Raw genomic sequence first — 17,469 nt, 5'->3', positions numbered from 1 at the left:
CAGAGCTTCAATTTCCTTCATCATATTGTCCATTTTTAAATTGGTGTCCTTATCTATAGGTGTTGAGGTAGTTGCTATAGTTGGTGCTGAACTTGAGGTACCTGTTTCTGCTGTTGGGACTGTTGTGCTGGTCGTGGGAGGGGCGGCTGTGGAGATCTGAGCTGTTTGAATTGGCTGAGAGGCCAACTCTCCCTATCTTCCCTGCAATGCTGCCTCCAAGGCAGTCTCTGTTTCTGCCAACCTTTTATGCAAGGTCATGAGTAAAGCTACTACATCCTTTTCTTCTTTCTGTTGAGCTACCTCTGTAGTCTGAGGATGCAACGTAGATGACAGTTTGATTTGTTTCCTAAGGGTAGCTATGTCTTCATCCCTCTTTTTTAATAGAGCTTGCACGCCATTGGGATTAGAGGGATCATGTCCCATCTCTATGATAATCTCCTGCAAGGACTTGATTCTATTGTCCTTGGCCTGTGAGGAAGCCTTTTCCAACTCAAGTTGGGCAGCAGTGTTGTGCAAATAATTTTGCAATTTGTGAGCTAGCAATGTCTTATCTGCTAGGGTAGAATATAGCATTTCCCCTGTCTGCTTGTGCAATTCAATCTGGTCCATTGGATGTATATCCTTGGCAAACACCTCTAGATTGGTTCTAATGTAATCAGCAGCTGATTAGGGTTGTTGAGTTGTAGGCCTGAAGTGACCAAGGGTCATCTTTCCTTCTTGGATGTCATATGCCGCCATTAGTCTTTGCTGGTTGGTGGGAGCCATCCTTATTAACTGATTATATAGTTGGATTCTCACTGGCTCATTCCTAGCCTTTATATCAGTAAATGTTTTTTTAATGTCAGAGGGTTGTCGGCCTTGTTGTATTGTGGATGATACTTCCACGCCCCGCTGTCTCTCATGCTCCTGCTAAAATGAGCTGGCCGATGTCTCCATGCTAGGAGGAACTTGATGTTCAGTGGTTGTCTCTGGCATTTCTTCTTCTGAAAAAGGATTTAACCTTTGTCTCTTCTCCCCTTGCTGCTTTGTGGATGTGCCTGGAGGTGTTTCTTGCTGTTTGTCCCTTTTCTTTGATCTCTCCTCATTGAGAGGTGTCTGCAACACCGGAATTTCTGTTACCTTTGTTTGTGTCGAAAAGTCTTGCCCTTGACTTTGTTCATCAGTAGAAACTGGTTGATCCGCCATTTTCTCTTGCTGTCCTAAATGGTGCACTTGCTCTTCTGAATTCTCTACCTCTTTACCTTTGTCTGTTGCTACTGGTGGGAAAGTCTGTTGGGCTGGTTGCTGGGGGGCCGTGGCAGATGAGGTGCCTACTCCAAGCTGCCGAGGAGCTGCAAAAGACACCTGTCCAAAAGATTCCAAGTCAACTGCTTTTTCAAGGTTTTTGATTGCTTTTTCTGTTATCTCTTCCTCAGACAGTTCTTCAACTAGTGTGCCCTCTACCCATTCTGGTTGGTTGGAAAATTGTTCAATTTGGGGGATATTAGAGTGTTCATATGCTGCAAGCTTTTATTTGACTCTTCTAAGGCTGATAAAGTGATTTGGGTCATAAGGTGCCCAGTAAAAACTTGTTTTTAATAACAGAAAGTCTTTCAACCTCTTGTCTGCCTCCTTCCAGGCTTCTTCTCTTTTATTGAAAATAAATGGGCCCAATTGATGCCTAATTTTCAGCTGTGCCTTTTTGGTTTTGCCATAGAAGTGAAGCATGTCTGCATTGCCAAACTGCCGGAAGTACTCCAAGGCAAAGAGTCTCATGGGGACATATTTAGGCAGTCTGTAAGGGGCCAACTCACACCCATAAATCCTGATTACTGTGTGGTGTTGATAAAAATACCAATCTCCAATACTGTAAGTCTTGGAAAGTTGTTTTTGACACCTAATCTTCATGATTGGGGGACTTTGTAAATAAATAAATTAGGAATGTGAACAGTCATCGGGAGATGAACTGAACAATCACTCCTATTGTATATAACAATAGCCTACCTATGGAATAATAGACGAATCAATTTTTTCTGCCTTTAGAGAGTTACTGCCTGGCCTGACATGGTATCAGAGCCAGCCCTTTTTTTAGCTATTGTAACTCCCTATTCTGCTCCTCTGCTCCTCTGCTTTCCATTCAAAAATGCTGCCTGTTCATAAATATGGTAGCCTGCTCCACACTGTCACCTGAACACTGCTGCCTGACATTGCCTGCGCCCTCTTCTCTGACCATTTTTTTTCATATTCACTGTAAGCTGCGCTGCTCATCCTCTGAAATACATTCTGGACGTTGTCAGAGGCGTTAGAGGATTTGACAATCGTAGGCGTTGGAGGCAGGCAGAAGCGAGCACGCATTGGAATGAGTCTATCTACATGCCAAAGGAATGTATGAACGCTGCTCCTGATTTGAATGCTGCTCCTGAGTTGAATGGTAACCCTATATTGAATATGCTGCTCCTGATTTGAATGCACTCTGGAATGCTGCTCCGTTCTGAAGAACACTGGTATATATACGTTGAATGTGTTTTGGCTATACGCTGTCATGCTGTGTTAAACACTGCTTTATATAAACGCTGCTTTATATAAATTCCAGAAACACTGTGTTAAAACGCTGCTTTATATAAATTCCAAGATTGAATTTGTAATCACGTGAAAGGTAAACTAAGCAGTAATCCATGGACATTGAAGAATCGATGCAATCATCTATTAACTGATCACATTTCTGAGCATTTCACAGATTCGGAATTTACGGTGAGAGCTGGTTATTTATTCATCTTCATCGTACGAGCTGAATATAAGTCGTATGATCCTTTTTTTTGTGGTTGTCATTATATTTGAAATTACCATCTCACATGGTAATTGAGTTCTTAAAAGGAGACGTATGCCATATGCATATATAATAGTGGATTTATATGGATTTATATAAAACTTATATGAAGTTTATATGAGATTCATATGGTGGATTCATATGAGATATATAAGATTTATAAGGTGGAGTTTTTTAAGATTTATAAGGAAAAGTTTTATGAGATTTATATGATGAATTTATATAAAACTTATATGAGGTTTGAGGTGAATTTATACAATGATGGATTTATATGAGTCACATTGTGGATTTGAAATCCTTTGAGAATGCTTTTTTGAGTACACTGGCAGAAGTATTCTTTTCTATTAGCAAATTTTTTTTTTTTACAGAATGCATTCAATCATCTCTATGGTAGGAATAGTTCTCACTAGCAAGGAGAACTATCCTGAATGGTCTCGGATGATAAAACACACCCTCATCTTCAATGAGTTGTGGAAAGGAGTGTGTGTCAGAGAAGCAGACAATGACCCAGTGCAGCCTACATCAGACAAAGAGCTTGTCATTTGGGAAAACAAAAACAACAAAGCTTATGCATTAATCGCAGCATCTGTAAATGAAGAAGTAAGTCGCCATATTTCATCATATTCAACTGCCTTTGAAGCTTTACAAAAGCTGAAAGAACTCTATGACTCACATTCTGCACTTGAAGTTGTTCAGCTCATGATTAAACTCTTCACTCTTAAACTGAAAAATAATGATCCTCTTGCTCTTGCATCTGAAGTAAAGTCTATAATGCATGATATCAAATCCACTAAAGTTGATCTGGATATCCCTCTTATTGCTTTTCTCAAGGCACTCTATCCTACCTACTCCAATTATCTTGAGTCTTTACAAGCAAATGGAAATCTTAAAGATATAACCTTTGACTCTCTTGTGAAAAAGTTTGCTGAAAGACAAAAAGCCTTTGGAAAGAAGATAGCTCCTGAATCTTCTGAGGAGACTGTGTGCCTTGCTCATAAAGAAAAGCATCCTGCTCAAGATTCTACAAGAGGAAGAGGTGGACGAAGAGGAAGAGGAAGATACTTCAGAGGCAGGGGGGCCAGACATTCTCAAGGAGAAAAGGTAGATCTGCATTGCATTCCTTGCAAACGAAATGGATCACATGATGCTTCTACATGCAAGCTACCATGGGACAAAATTGAGCAGAAAAGAAACCAGCAGAAAGGTAAAACTGATGATACAGACAAAGGTAAAGCACCTGAATCCGCTCACTATATTGAGGCACAATGTAACATTGGAGTAAATGAAGATTTGTTTAATGCTTCACTTGCTTCTTCGAAAAATGATTGGTTGCTTGATTCAGGAACAACCTGTCATATGACTCATAGAAAAGATTTTTTTGAAGATTTCACTGACAATGTTGATGGAGCAGTATACTTTGCAGATCAGTCAAAAATCAGGCCATCAGGGCTTGGCACAATCAGGCTTAAACTGCCTGGTCTTCCAGACTTTCTTCTGGATCATGTTCTATATCTCCCACAACTCAAGAGAAACTTGTTGTCCTTGGTCCACATCCGCCAGCAAGGTCACTCCATTCATATGTTTGATGGCAAGCTTGAGGTAAGAAAAGCATCTGACCACTCACTTGTCATGAGGGGAATAGAAGAAGAAAGGCTTCTCAAACTGCAAGGAACCTCTGCTCATGCACAACATTTCTCATATATTTCTCACCATGAAGAAGGTACACTTCCATCAAGTTTATTATGGCATGATAGATTTGGACATTTAAACTATGACAGTCTCCGCTTATTGAAGAAAAATGGTGTTGCTGGTTTGCCTACAATTCCTAGGAAACATAAGCAATGTGATGCTTGCATTCTAGGAAAGCATAGCAAACAGTCTTTTCATGATTCACATTCAAGAGCACATAGGAAGCTTGAACTCATTCATTCAGATTTATGTGGTCGAATGCTTGTTCCTTTTGCAAATGGAAATAAATATATCATGACATTTATTGATGATTACACCAGAATGTGTTGGGTTTATTTATTGAAGAACAAATCTGATGCTTTTCAAACATTCAAGAATTTTCATAAATGGATTGAAAATGATGCACAATCTCATATTGGGTCTATTCGCACTGATAATGGAAAAGAATATACATCAAATGAATTTGAACACTATCTTCGCCAACATGGGATCAAACATCAAACAACTGTGCCTTATAATCCCCAATAGAATGGTGTAGCAGAAAGAATGAATAGAACAATCTTGAATATGGTACGATCCATGCTTTTCTTCAAAAATGTAAAGATAATGTTTTGGGATGATGCTGTTCTATGTGCTGCATATATAAAGAATAGATGTCCATCTAATGCTATAAGAAACAAGACTCCTTATGAATTGTGGTATGGACATGTTCTTTCGGTAAAACATCTCAGGATCTTTGGTTCCACCTGTTATGCTTTGATACCAAAGGTACATAGAAACAAACTTGGTGCTAGAAGTCGTAAGTGTATCTTCCTGGGGTATTCAAACACCTCTAAAGCATACCGCCTTTATGATGAAGTAAATAAAAAGTTTGTTGTATCTAGAGATGTAATTTTTCTTGAATCATCCAAATCTGACAATGTTGTTGAGCGGCAACTTGATCGCTTGGATAGATTCGCAAAAACGAAATCATTTCAAGAATTTGATAATCAGATTCCACATCTTGAAGGGGGGATTCCTATACTAGATCAACATGTGGAATCTTCTTCTGAAGAACACTCTCCCCCGAATGAAACTCCAACAACGGATGATGCTTTAAGTGATGTAATTGATAGAATTGGGAGACTCAATCTTGATTCAGTCCCAACTCAATCAACACAGCAGCCTAGACCATCTCAGAAAGGTCCCCCAAAATGGTTGACAAAGACACTTGAAAGTGTTCATCCTGATGAAATTGGAAAAACAAGAACCAGAAATTCAAACTGACAAAATGGAGGTGATGTAGATGACTCTAATTCACTTGTTGATATGGATGTTACTTATGATTGTGAATTGAACTTCTCTACAGATTTTGAACCAACTTCCTTCAAAGAAGCTGCTTCTCATGATGAATGGAAAGAAGCGATGCAAAAGGAGTATAATGCTCTCATAAAGAATGGCACTTGGAAGCTGGTTGATCCTCCGTTTGGAACCAAACCAATTGGCTGCAAGTGGGTCTACAAGAACAAGTACAAAGCTGATGGCTCACTTGACAAGCACAAAGCTATGCTTGTGGCAAAAGGTTTTGCATAGAAGGAAGGGGTCGATTATGAGGAAACTTTTGCCCCCACAGCAAAATGGGCCACTATCCGGACACTCTTTGCACTAGCAGCTCAGAACGGTTGGAAAGTCCATCAAATGGATGTAAAAACCGCCTTCTTGAATGGAGATCTAAAAGAGAATGTTTTTATGTCCCAGCCTGAAGGATTTGCTGTGAAAGGACATGAACATAAAGTATGCAAACTTGTGAAGTCCTTGTATGGCCTCAAACAAGCACCACGAGCCTGGTATGAAAAACTAACTGAGCATCTTCTGAAACTCAAATTCAATCATTTTGATCTTGATGATGCAAATTTATTTGTCAAGAAAGTTGGCAAAACAGTTGTGTATCTTGTGGTATATGTAGATGATCTTTTAATGACAGGGAACAATGAAAGCTACATTGCATCCATAAAGAAGGAATTGGGGAAAAGTTTTGAAATGGCTGATTTGGGCTATGTTCATTACTATCTTGGCATTGAAGTAACCCAACATCCAAAATCCATATTTCTTTCTCAAAAGAAATACATTGGAGATTTGTTAAACAGATTTGGCATGACATAGTGCAATCCTCTTTCTACTCCAATGGAACAAAACTTAAAGCTCACATCTGTTGAAGGAAAGGAATTTGAGGATGCAACAAAGTATAGACAGCTTGTAGGAAGTCTCATCTACCTCACTACTACGAGACCAGACATTTCATTTACTGTTGGAATCCTCTCCAGGTTCATGCAAAAGACTTGTGAGGGACATTGGTCTGCTGCAAAAAGAGTTCTAAGGTACTTGAAGGGAACTCAAGACCTTGGAATCAAGTATACACAGGTGGACGACTTTAGCTTGATTGGATACTCTGATTCAGACTTCGATGGAGACAAAGAAACTGGGGTATCTACTTCAGGATATGCTATGAGTCTTGGATCAGGAGCTGTCTCCTGGAGATCACGCAAACAATCAGTTCCAGCAGATTCCACAACAGAAGCAGAATACGTGGCAGCAGCTGAAGCAACAAAAGAAATTGTGTGGCTCAGGAAAATTCTTGAAGATTTGCAGGTAAAACAAGTACAATCAACTCCACTCATGATTGATAACACCTCTGCAATAAAGTTGGCCAAGAACCCAAAGTTCCATGATTGAACAAAGCATATCAATACTAAATATCATCTGATTCGACATCATGTTGAGGCCAAAACAATCCATCTCCGTCATTGTTCCACAAATGAGCAAATTGCAGACATCTTCACCAAAGCACTTGAAAAGGAAAAGCTTGAATGGTTCAGAATGATGTTTGGACTCACCAACATCCCTTCAGATTAAGGGGGGGAATGTTGACACCTAATCTTCATGATGGGGGGAATTTGTAAATAAATAAATTAGGAATGTGAACAGTCATCGGCAGATGAACTGAACAATCACTCCTATCGTATATAACAATAGCATACCTATGGAATAATAGACGAATCAGTTTTTTCTGCCTTTAGAGAGTTACTGCCTGGCCTGACAGTTGCAGGATTTTTTGCATTTCATCAGTGAGTCTAGGGAGAGGAGTGCTTACTAGCAAGGAGGAAGCTGGGTATATGAACAGGTCAATGAACTCACATTAGGTGTATGGAGAGTAATAAACATGGTGGCAAACTGATGACCAAAATATTACGGACCTTCGCCTCCCCTTAGCATCCAACCTTTTGAGGAAGACCGGGAAACTATCAGGCTGATAGTACAGCAACAAGTGATATATGTAGGAAGTATATTTAAACACCCTTTCTCTCTCCAGGTTCATGAATTGCTCATGAATTTTGTCAGCTATGAAGGTGGCATAATCATATTGGACAGCGGGGGGCTGTCCTGGAGTGAACATGGATAGCATTACCAAGATAACCTCATCAACATACTCACTGGTATTGAATCCTAAGATGCAGGATATCATATCTACTAGCAGTCTCCCTGTTTCATTGAACCAGACATGTAGATAAGGAGGAGGTTGTCGGGGCTGGTAATCTGGGAGCATGAATAATTGGCCAATTCTCGCGACCTCTAAGCTGGGAAGCTTAGTGCCTTGGTTAAGTAGAAGATTCATAGAAAGGGGCACCAGAGGTTTGCTTGGCTCAAAGCTTAGCATCTCATTTATGGATTAAGGGGTGATGTGAAACAAAACAGCCCCAGATGGAGCCAAAACTGCTCTTTGAGTGGGTTCATAATGCTCACAGCACTGATGGATAAAGTCTGGGAATACATTCACTTGTGGAAGATAATAGATGGGTTAGGTTGGACTCCCAAATACCCATGTCATCAGTACCGCTTCTGTGTTTTCTCCTTATTTCATAGATAGTTTCAATGTGATATTTGTTGCTTATTTCAACTGTTTCCTTCATTTGATAATCCCTGTCGGCAAGGGGCAGCCATTCCAAGTCCCTATGTGGAGCATTCAGTGGTGCGATATTCAGGGCAACTGGGGTCTCCATGCTTTGACAATAATTACAGCTGGTTTAGGCCAGTATTTCAGCAAAGACCAGAATTCTGATGATGGTTTTCTGGGCCAGGAGCTCAGAGTTTTAAGCTCTGTGTAGATATGTTTTGATGAGCAGAAGTCAATGAAACGTAGAGTGTCCAAGGTTCTGCAATAAATTCACTGAGAGGGAGGAAATTGGAGGGCTTTAGCAGACTGTCTTCAGCGGTTCTGCGGACAAATTGGAGCTGGATTTTGAAGCTATGAATGGCAGCTTTGTCAGAGACAACAGAGACGCCAGGCTTTGGCCACAACTGAGTTATATGGTGAGGCAGAGAGGAAGAGGTCGCATGTGTCGATGTGCTCCAAGTAAATTTTGGTGTATTGGCAATTCTTGCAGAGAGAAAATATAAAAACAGGGTTACGGGCGTTGTTTCGGGTAAATACCTGGACTTAAGGTGTCAGTAACGAACGAGCAGGTGCAAATGGAGAGAAATGGCAACAAATTTTCGGGCGGCAACAGCTCGTTTGATCGAATTTTTCACTTAGGTGGAAAAACAACGTGAAATAACATGCAAAGAGCTCCTAGAACTGAGCAGTGAAAATGACATAAAACGGTCGATTTGCGCATTTTTATGATAATTTGACACTTTTGGCGCTTTTTAACTATGACGTCAGCATGACCTCATTGGCGGGCTGGGTACGGAGGGTGACGTGGCGGGATGAATCGGCTAGGGGGTGATGTTTGCGCAGGTGATGTGGCATGGTGACGAGGCAGACACGTAGAACAGGATAGGTTACATGAGGCGCGCGTACAGAAGGCGGAAAGCGGTTTCATCGGACCGCTTTCTGTACGGGGGCAGTATCCGTCAGAGCCCCTCCGATACAATAGGAAATGGACAAGTGTCTTTTGGTACGGCGGAAAAACTGCCTCGCCATCGGAAGCTAACGACCGAGCAGCGGGGCGCCTCCAAAATCGCCGAGAGCCGTCGGATGGGGAGGGCCCGATCCAACGGTGGATGGGACAATGATTTGACGGGATGTTAACGCACTGGGCCCGCCTGACTGTTAAATCTTTATTCAGCACTTCAGGGTCTTAAACTTTGGGTTATACGGGTTTAATGGGTTTACAAATGGGCGCGGGTGGCTATGAATTTGATCAGATATCAAATTAATTCCAAAGGGAATGTATGCGCGGAAGAACTTAGTATAAAGTTCACGTGTGGGTGAGGGAATGGTGGTTGTTAATTTAACCAAATGTCATATTAACCCGGGGTTAGGACGCGAAAGGGTTAATGCCAGGCCCCAAATGAGCTTAGCATGCCCCGGACTTAGGAAATATGGCTATAGTGCCAAGGGGAGGGGTTATTTAGTATCTTTTTTGGGAATTTCATATAGTTTTAGTAGTGAATAGGGATAGGGGAGAAATTAGGTAGCTACATAGTAGAATTAGGATTTAATATGATAATGGTGGAGTGGAAGAGGAAAGAGAACAATGGTAAGTCTATGAAGTAAAGATAGACACAGAGATTATGTGGAAGATGAAAACATGATTGTTACACAAGAAATGTCGCTTCTTTCCATGAAGAAATCCAAAACCTTGACTTAATGTTTTTTACAAAAATGAAGTAAGAACTAGGACTTGTTGGGCAGATCCCAAGGTCCTTAGGGGGATGTTAGTAAGGAACTTTTGAGAAGGAGGTGAGGGGAAGTTAGATATGCTTTTCAACATTCTGCCAAAAAAACACTGCTTTGATACCTCTGCCACTGATGAAATGAGCCTTCTTTGTCAATGCCCAAAAACTGAGGATGATCTTGATTCTACAACCCCGGGCTACCTACCCAGCCTAATATACCTAGAATTTTTTGTTACTTCAGGAAGGGTGCACTTAGAATTGCAAACCCTGATTGCCCTTTTTTTTCTTTTAGACTGCCCTCCTATCTAAAACTAGCCTTATTTCTTCCAAGGGCCCATATTGAGCTATTGGACTCCTTCGTTCTCTACCTAGCTACTAATCTGCCAAGCTTAAACTGTTTAGACAGATTAACTCTCTGTATTCTAAAGCAAGAAATTTAAACCTAGGGAAACCAATCTTAGACTGTTTGGCTTTCCTTTAACTGAGAAATCTTCAAAAATGGAACTTTTGTAGTATGAAAAAGATGAACATTTTTGGCACTTCCGCTGTCAATCATGAAATATGAAATCTGTTGCAACAAGAGGCCAACACATGAGATCAGTTGAAGACAAGCTACTTCAACTGATTCTCCATCATGCTAAATCTCATCATCATGTTGCACCCATTCACTGAGCTACTCTTGTCATGGAAATGCAACCAGTCATGGTTGTACCCATACATGCTGTTGTACACACTACCGCCACTATGCAACAATTGTACCTATACATGCTGTTGTACATACTGTCATCACTATGCTGCAATCATTACATGTTGCTGTGCATATTGTCCACTAACTGTCATGATGCATATAGATGTGTATCTCCTCAGTCTTCATTCTTCAACTGGTTCTCAAAGATGATTACGCCACCACTCTGCTCCTTGCTTAGCTCACTAATCCTAAATGCAATAGTTCTAACCTTTGAAAATGGCACTGTCCATCTCTTATTACAGCAGCATTATATAGCCCTTAGAACAGGTCTGAGGCAGCCTTTCTGGAAGATTGTTCCATCCTTTATGAGCTCTCAAACATCTCCCTCTATCCTCAGCCTTCTAGCAAGATACAAAACCTCCTCTTCAGCCCTTCAGTCTTCCTTTATCACATAGACACCTACAGCAAACACACTGTCCATTCCTGTACCTTTAGGACACTTTCTTGTTGCATTCTAAGGGTACATGTGATGTGTCTTAGGGTCTTTACATGGCTAAGTATTAGGGCTCCATTGATAGTGGCTTTAGGCTTCTTTGATTGCGAATATAGAGCTTCTTAGGACAACGGATTTAGGGCCTCTTGGGACAACGAATTAGGGCTACTTGTTTGCTACATATTGGAGCTTTCTTGACAGCAAGTAGGACCACCCTTGACAATGTTCTAGTCTCCTTTATGACTGCGGATTAGGGACTCCCTTTAGCTGTGTTTAGGAGCTCTCTTTACAGTGGATTAGGGCCTAAGATTAAGGCACCTTTGACCTGCGGCTAGGGCACTTTTAGGACAACACATTAGGGCTTCTCCTTCAGCTGTGCATAGGCCTCCTTTACTGTGGCTAGATCTCCCTGTTTGGACAGTGGCTAGGCTTCCTCCTTGAGTTGCGAATATGTCTCCCTCTTGACAATGTATAGGGGTTTCTTTGAGATGCATATAGGTCTCTTCTAACCTGCGAATGGATCTCCTCATAAGATTGTGGCTAGGGTTCTTTAGTTGACTACGTCTAGGGCTCTCTAAGAAGACCCTTTTCACTATATCCTCTTTGAGAGAGGACAACCCAAACAAGTGGAGAGGAGAGATCAAGAGAGATGAGAGTGTGTTCTCAAATGATTCAAGGCACCTTTATTTATACTAAAATGTTGAGCATAAGTGGGGTATCTTTGGTTGCTGGACGACCTTGACAAATTTCCCATAACACAAATAAATCCATATCTCCATGAATACTTATCGGAATCGGATGATATTTAGATCAATCCTACACCTCTCGATGAGACAGATCCAATAAAAATATCACCTGCCATTAATAAGATGACCCACATGGAGTTTGGCCCTAGTTTCCAATTTTAACACTCCTCTCAATTAGGGAGAACTCCATCCGCTGATCCATATGTCTGACTGTACTATCTCTGCCATTAGTGCCCTGCACTACTCTGCTTTTCTCTACTCTGCTCTGCTGAGCTCTGCTTAGTTCTACTTTGCTAAACCATTAAGAAGAAGAATTGATTGAGAATGTCTCATACCATTCTCTACTGACCCGAAGTCAGTTTCATTGATCCTAGATCAATATCACAAGAGAGTGCCTCAAACCACTCATACTGATCCCAGATCAATGGAGGTCATCCTAGTAGAGGGAGTACGGTAGATACAATGATGCATCCATCAATAGTACTACTATGGTCCCTAACCCCATTTCCCTGCTCATTGATCAGATGAGAGGTACTTCCCATTAGTCCCAGACTGCATGGGTAGGATGCCTCGATAGGAGAACTAATCATCCCTCCCACAAGAGAATGAATCATCTTGTCCCACAGTCGCCACGGGAGAACTAATCATCTCGGCCCACAGGATAACTAATCATCCTGTTCCATAGTTGTCACGGGAGAACTAATCAACCCTACCCACAGGAGAACTAGTCATCCTGTTCCATAGTCGCCGCGGGAGAAATAATCATCCCGGCCCATAGGAGAACTAATCATCCTATTCCATAGTTTCCATAAGAGAACTAGTCATCCCGACCCACAGGAGAACTAATCATCCTATTCCATAGTCGCCATGAGGTATCACAGGGAAATGTTGAACCTATCACCCTGTACATAGTGCACCACCAGGGGAGGGTGAGTCGCCCTGTAGTTGTATGTCACTCCAGTAAGTACCCTAAGCCCCCTAGAGCTCCCAGAGCTCAATGCATGCAACATGTAGGACCCTTATACGAAGGTATTTCAATGACTCCAAGTCGTTTGGGAAAATCACAGATTTGATCTTTCCCCGGGGCTTTAACAAAGTGTCTGCAACCTGTACATCAGTCTCAATGCGATGGATCCTCCTCGCTCATTGACTTACCATATCCCAGATAAGGTAGTGTCTGATTTCTATCTATTGGATCAATCATCAAACACGGGATTCCTCAATAATTGAATCCCCCCCTGGTTGCCACAAAGAATCATAGTGGTATTCATCATATGTACAAACAACTCACTGAAGAGCTTCCACAACCAGGAAGCTTCATACGAGATCATACTTGTAGCTATGTATTCGGTCTCAGTGGTGCTTATAGCAACCGACTTTTGCTTCCTTCTCATCCATGATATCAAAGCAGAACCCAAAGAGAACCAGCACTGAGAAGTGCTCTAGTGATCCTCCACACTGCCTACCCAGTCAGCATTCGAATAATCATGCATCTTCGTATTTCCAACAGTGTATCTCAATCCATAAGAGATTGTGCCCTGAAGATATCTCAGAAGATTCTTGGCACCAATCTGGTGAGGCTCAACCAAATATGAGCTCACTATGCTAACTGCAAAGCATATATATGACGGAAGTTCACCAAGAACATCAATGTAGATGAGTTTATGAAACTCAGAGGCATTTCCCAAATCTGGTTTGGCATCACCACCATACAACTTCTGAAAATTAAGACCCTCGAGGTAGTCACATGCTTTCAATTTACCATTCCATATCTAGAATCCAACTCCCTCTTACTTCTGCAAGTGAGAGGGTCTACACCAGTCAGAAATAGTTCATTTCTCAGAAGGTGCTAGTATGAGAGCTCTATCATCCACAACCTTCAAATAATGGTTTGGATCGGCTTCACCTTTACTGAATCTTAGTTTCATCAGACAACTATCAATCCTCTCATATTAGGCCCAGGGTGTTTTACTTCAAGCCATAGAGGTCTTTCTTCCACCTGTATACATGATATTCCCAATCATGAATCTCAAACCCCTTGGGTTGTTCCAAACATGTGGACTTGCTACATGAGGGGAATGGTCCCCTTGTAAGATTTTCCTTCAGTACATCTCAGACATGTACCTTCATGGTTTTCTTGAATTTAGGTATTCGAGTCACCATCTGACTCACATCGGTTAGGGCCTCATAAAGTAGATATCAGGTGTTATAGATGAGATTTGTTATGATCCCCAATGGACCATCCTGCAACTTGACATAAATTGCCAACCTTGAACCCATGAGTAAAAGCATCTTTGAAAATTTCTTTTTCAAACATGTACCTTTCCATCGATGAATGCCACCAGGTAACCTTTGACTTCCATTGCCGAAATGGACATCAAGTTCTTCTTGTGATCAGGTACATATAAGAGATTCTGTAAATGAATCAAGTTAACCTCATTCAATTGTGAGGTAACATTCCCTAAACCCTTTCCGAGATAGGTGGCATTGGCTCCAAGTATAATCCCATGATTGTTTCCATCTCTACCAAATTAGAGAGAGAACCCTTCTATCTGATGAAGTGCCTTGAAGCACTATAATCGATAAGCTAGATTCCCAAAGAATCTGAAGGAGAGGGCCAATACAAGATAACGCTTCTTTATCTTATCAGAAACAACATTTGATTCTTCATACCCGGGGTTCCTTGCTTTCTCTGAAGAAGCAACCATTTCCTTGATGATCTACATTACCTGTCATTCCTCTGACCATTGAAGATGTCCCTGGAGTGATTTTATCATCATCAAGTGATGTGTCCCAACCATTTGGACACTCCTTCACATAATGGCCGAACTTATTGCAACCAATGCATCTGCCTTTCCTTCCACCCTTAGATCCAGACTTACCAATGAGGTGATCTTTAAGTAGGCCATTAGAAGCTCCTATTGCGCTATTTTGATAATATTCTCTGCTTTGACATCACCCTTGGTGAATTTGAAGAGGGATAAGGAATCCACTGATCCTTTTGTCCTTTTCTAACTGTCTTCGGTGGTTTCTCTTTCACTCTTGCTTGGGCTTTGTCTTCACCTCAACTCCGATACCATGTTAATTTTATGTATGTTCTATGATTAGAGCAATTTATTTCAATTTTCACATATCTTTACAGATTAGCGATCACATCAACATTAGAGTAAACTACAGATAGAACATAAACATAAATCCCAGAAGACAAGCCAAGACAAGAGGACACAAGATGTGGCGCTAGCCAGGGACAAACCCCAATGTGGGAAACCCTTGATCAATTCTTCTTATATGTTCTTCAATAGTTCAACAGAGAGGGGGGGAGAGAGAGAGATAGTACATTTACAATAGAAGTCAACACTTTGACTTATCTAGATAAGAGCATAGATCATCTCTAAGAAGATGATACATGAGATTAGTTGAAGACAAGCTATTTCAACTAATTCTCCATCGTGTTGCATCTCGTCATCATGTTGCACCCATTCACTGAGCTTCTCTTGTCACGGAAATGCAACCAGTCATGGTTATACCCATACATGTTGCTATACACACTGCCTCCACTATGTAACAATTTTACCTATACATGCTGTTGTACATACTGTCATCACTATGCTTTAATCATTACATGTTGTTGTGCATATTGTCCACTAACCGTCATGCTGCATATAACTGTTGCATCTAGATGTGTAGCTCCTTAGTCTTCATTCTTCAACTGGTTCTCCAAGGTGATTACACCACCACTCTGCTCCTTGCTTAGCTCACTGATCCTCAATGCAATACTTCTAACCTTTGACAATGGCACTGTCCATCTCTTATTACAACAGCATTATACAACCCTTAGAATAGGTCTGAGGTAGCCTTTATGGAGGATTGTTCCATCCTTTATGAGCTCTCAAACAGCTCCCTCTATCCTTAGCCTTCTAGCAAGATACACAGCCTCCTCTTCAGCCCTTCAGTATTCCTTTATCACACAGACACCTACAGAAAACACATCATCCATTCTTGTACCTTTAAGACACTTTCTTGTTGTGTTCTAAGGCTACCCGTGTTGTGTCTTAGGGTATTTACATGGCTGAGTATTAGGGCTCCATTGATAGTGGATTTAGGCTTATTTGATTGCGAATATAGAGCTTCTTAGAACAACGGATTTAGGGCCTCTTGGGATAGCGAATTAGGGCTAAATGTTTGTTGTGTATTGGAGCTTTCTTGACAGCAAGTAGGACCAACCTTGACAACGTTCTAGTCTCTTTTATGACTACGGATTAGGGACTTCCTTTAGCCTTGTTTAGGAGCTCTCTTTACAGTGAATTAGGGCCTAAGATTAAGGCACCGTTGACCTGCGCCTAGGGCACTTTTAGGAAAACACATTAGGGATTCTCCTCCAGCTGTACATAGGCCTCCTTTATTGTGGCTAGATCTCCCTGTTTGGATAGTGGCTAGGCTTCCTCCTTGAGCAGCGAATATGTCTCCCTCTTGACAACGTATAAGGGTTTCTTTGAGCTGCGTATAGGTCCCTTCTAACTTGCGAATGGATCTCCTCATAACACTGTGGCTAGGGCTCTTTAGTTGACTACGTCTAGGGCTCTCTAAGAAGACCCTTTCCACTATGTTCTCTTTGAGAAAGGACAACCCAAACAAGTGGAGAGGAGAGATCAAGGGAGATGAGAGTGTGTTCTCAAATGATTCAAGGCACCTTTATTTATACTAAAACGTTGAGCATAAGTGGGGTATATTTGGTTTCTGGCCGACCTTGACGAATTTCCCATAACACAAATAAATTCATATCTTCATGAATACTTATCGAAATTGGATGATATGTAGATCAATCTTACACCTCTCAATGAGAGGGATCCAATAAAAATATCAGCTTCCATTAATAAGATGACCCACATGGAGTTTGGCCCTAGTTGCCAATTTTAACAACTTGCCTACGATACATATCAATAAGTGCAGTCATCACCACAACATCGAAATTGAAATCCACTTTGAATTATTTCTTGATGGATTTCCATACCTTGCTCCAAGCCAACACAAGCTGGAAGAAGACTAACAAATGTTTTTGAATTACCTCTTATGCCCATCAATTTCATTTCAAAAAATAGCTTTAGGGCTTCCTTACAATGCCCATTCTGTGTAAATCCTACAATCATGGCATTCCATGAGACCACATTCCGTTGAGGCATTTCCATAAAGAAATTTAGGGCTTCATCAATGAGTCAATTATGTGCATATCCTGCAAGCAAAGTTTTTGTGAGACAAAATTTTGTTGATGCATTTTGTTAAACAATTCACATGCCTTCTATATACTTCCATATTTTGCATACATGTCTCTGAGGGAATTTTCTACAACCACATCATACAAGAGCCCATTTCTAATTATTTCTTCATAGAT

The 17,469-nt window shown here is 41.1% G+C and overlaps 1 protein-coding gene across 1 annotated transcript in view; it reads left to right on the top strand.

Moving 5' to 3' along the window:
• The first annotated feature begins 2,352 nt into the window (after nt 1–2,352).
• LOC149261308 (uncharacterized) overlaps nt 2,353–17,469 on the top strand; it is a 29,022-nt gene continuing 13,905 nt past the window's right edge. Inside the window, exons 1-2 of the mRNA XM_089368477.1 lie at nt 2,353–2,410; nt 2,717–2,780. Coding sequence (XP_089224603.1) covers nt 2,353–2,410; nt 2,717–2,780 — 122 coding nt within the window. The remainder of the gene's footprint in view (nt 2,411–2,716; nt 2,781–17,469) is intronic.

The sequence above is a fragment of the Pinus tabuliformis genome, chromosome 6 (genome assembly GCF_031772625.1).
Source record: "Pinus tabuliformis cultivar Carrire ecotype Pingquan chromosome 6, CPIR1, whole genome shotgun sequence".
Classification (NCBI taxonomy): Eukaryota; Viridiplantae; Streptophyta; class Pinopsida; order Pinales; family Pinaceae; genus Pinus; species Pinus tabuliformis.
The sequence above is the reverse complement of the archived record's forward strand: the minus strand, read 5'-3'. Positions and strand labels throughout refer to the sequence as shown.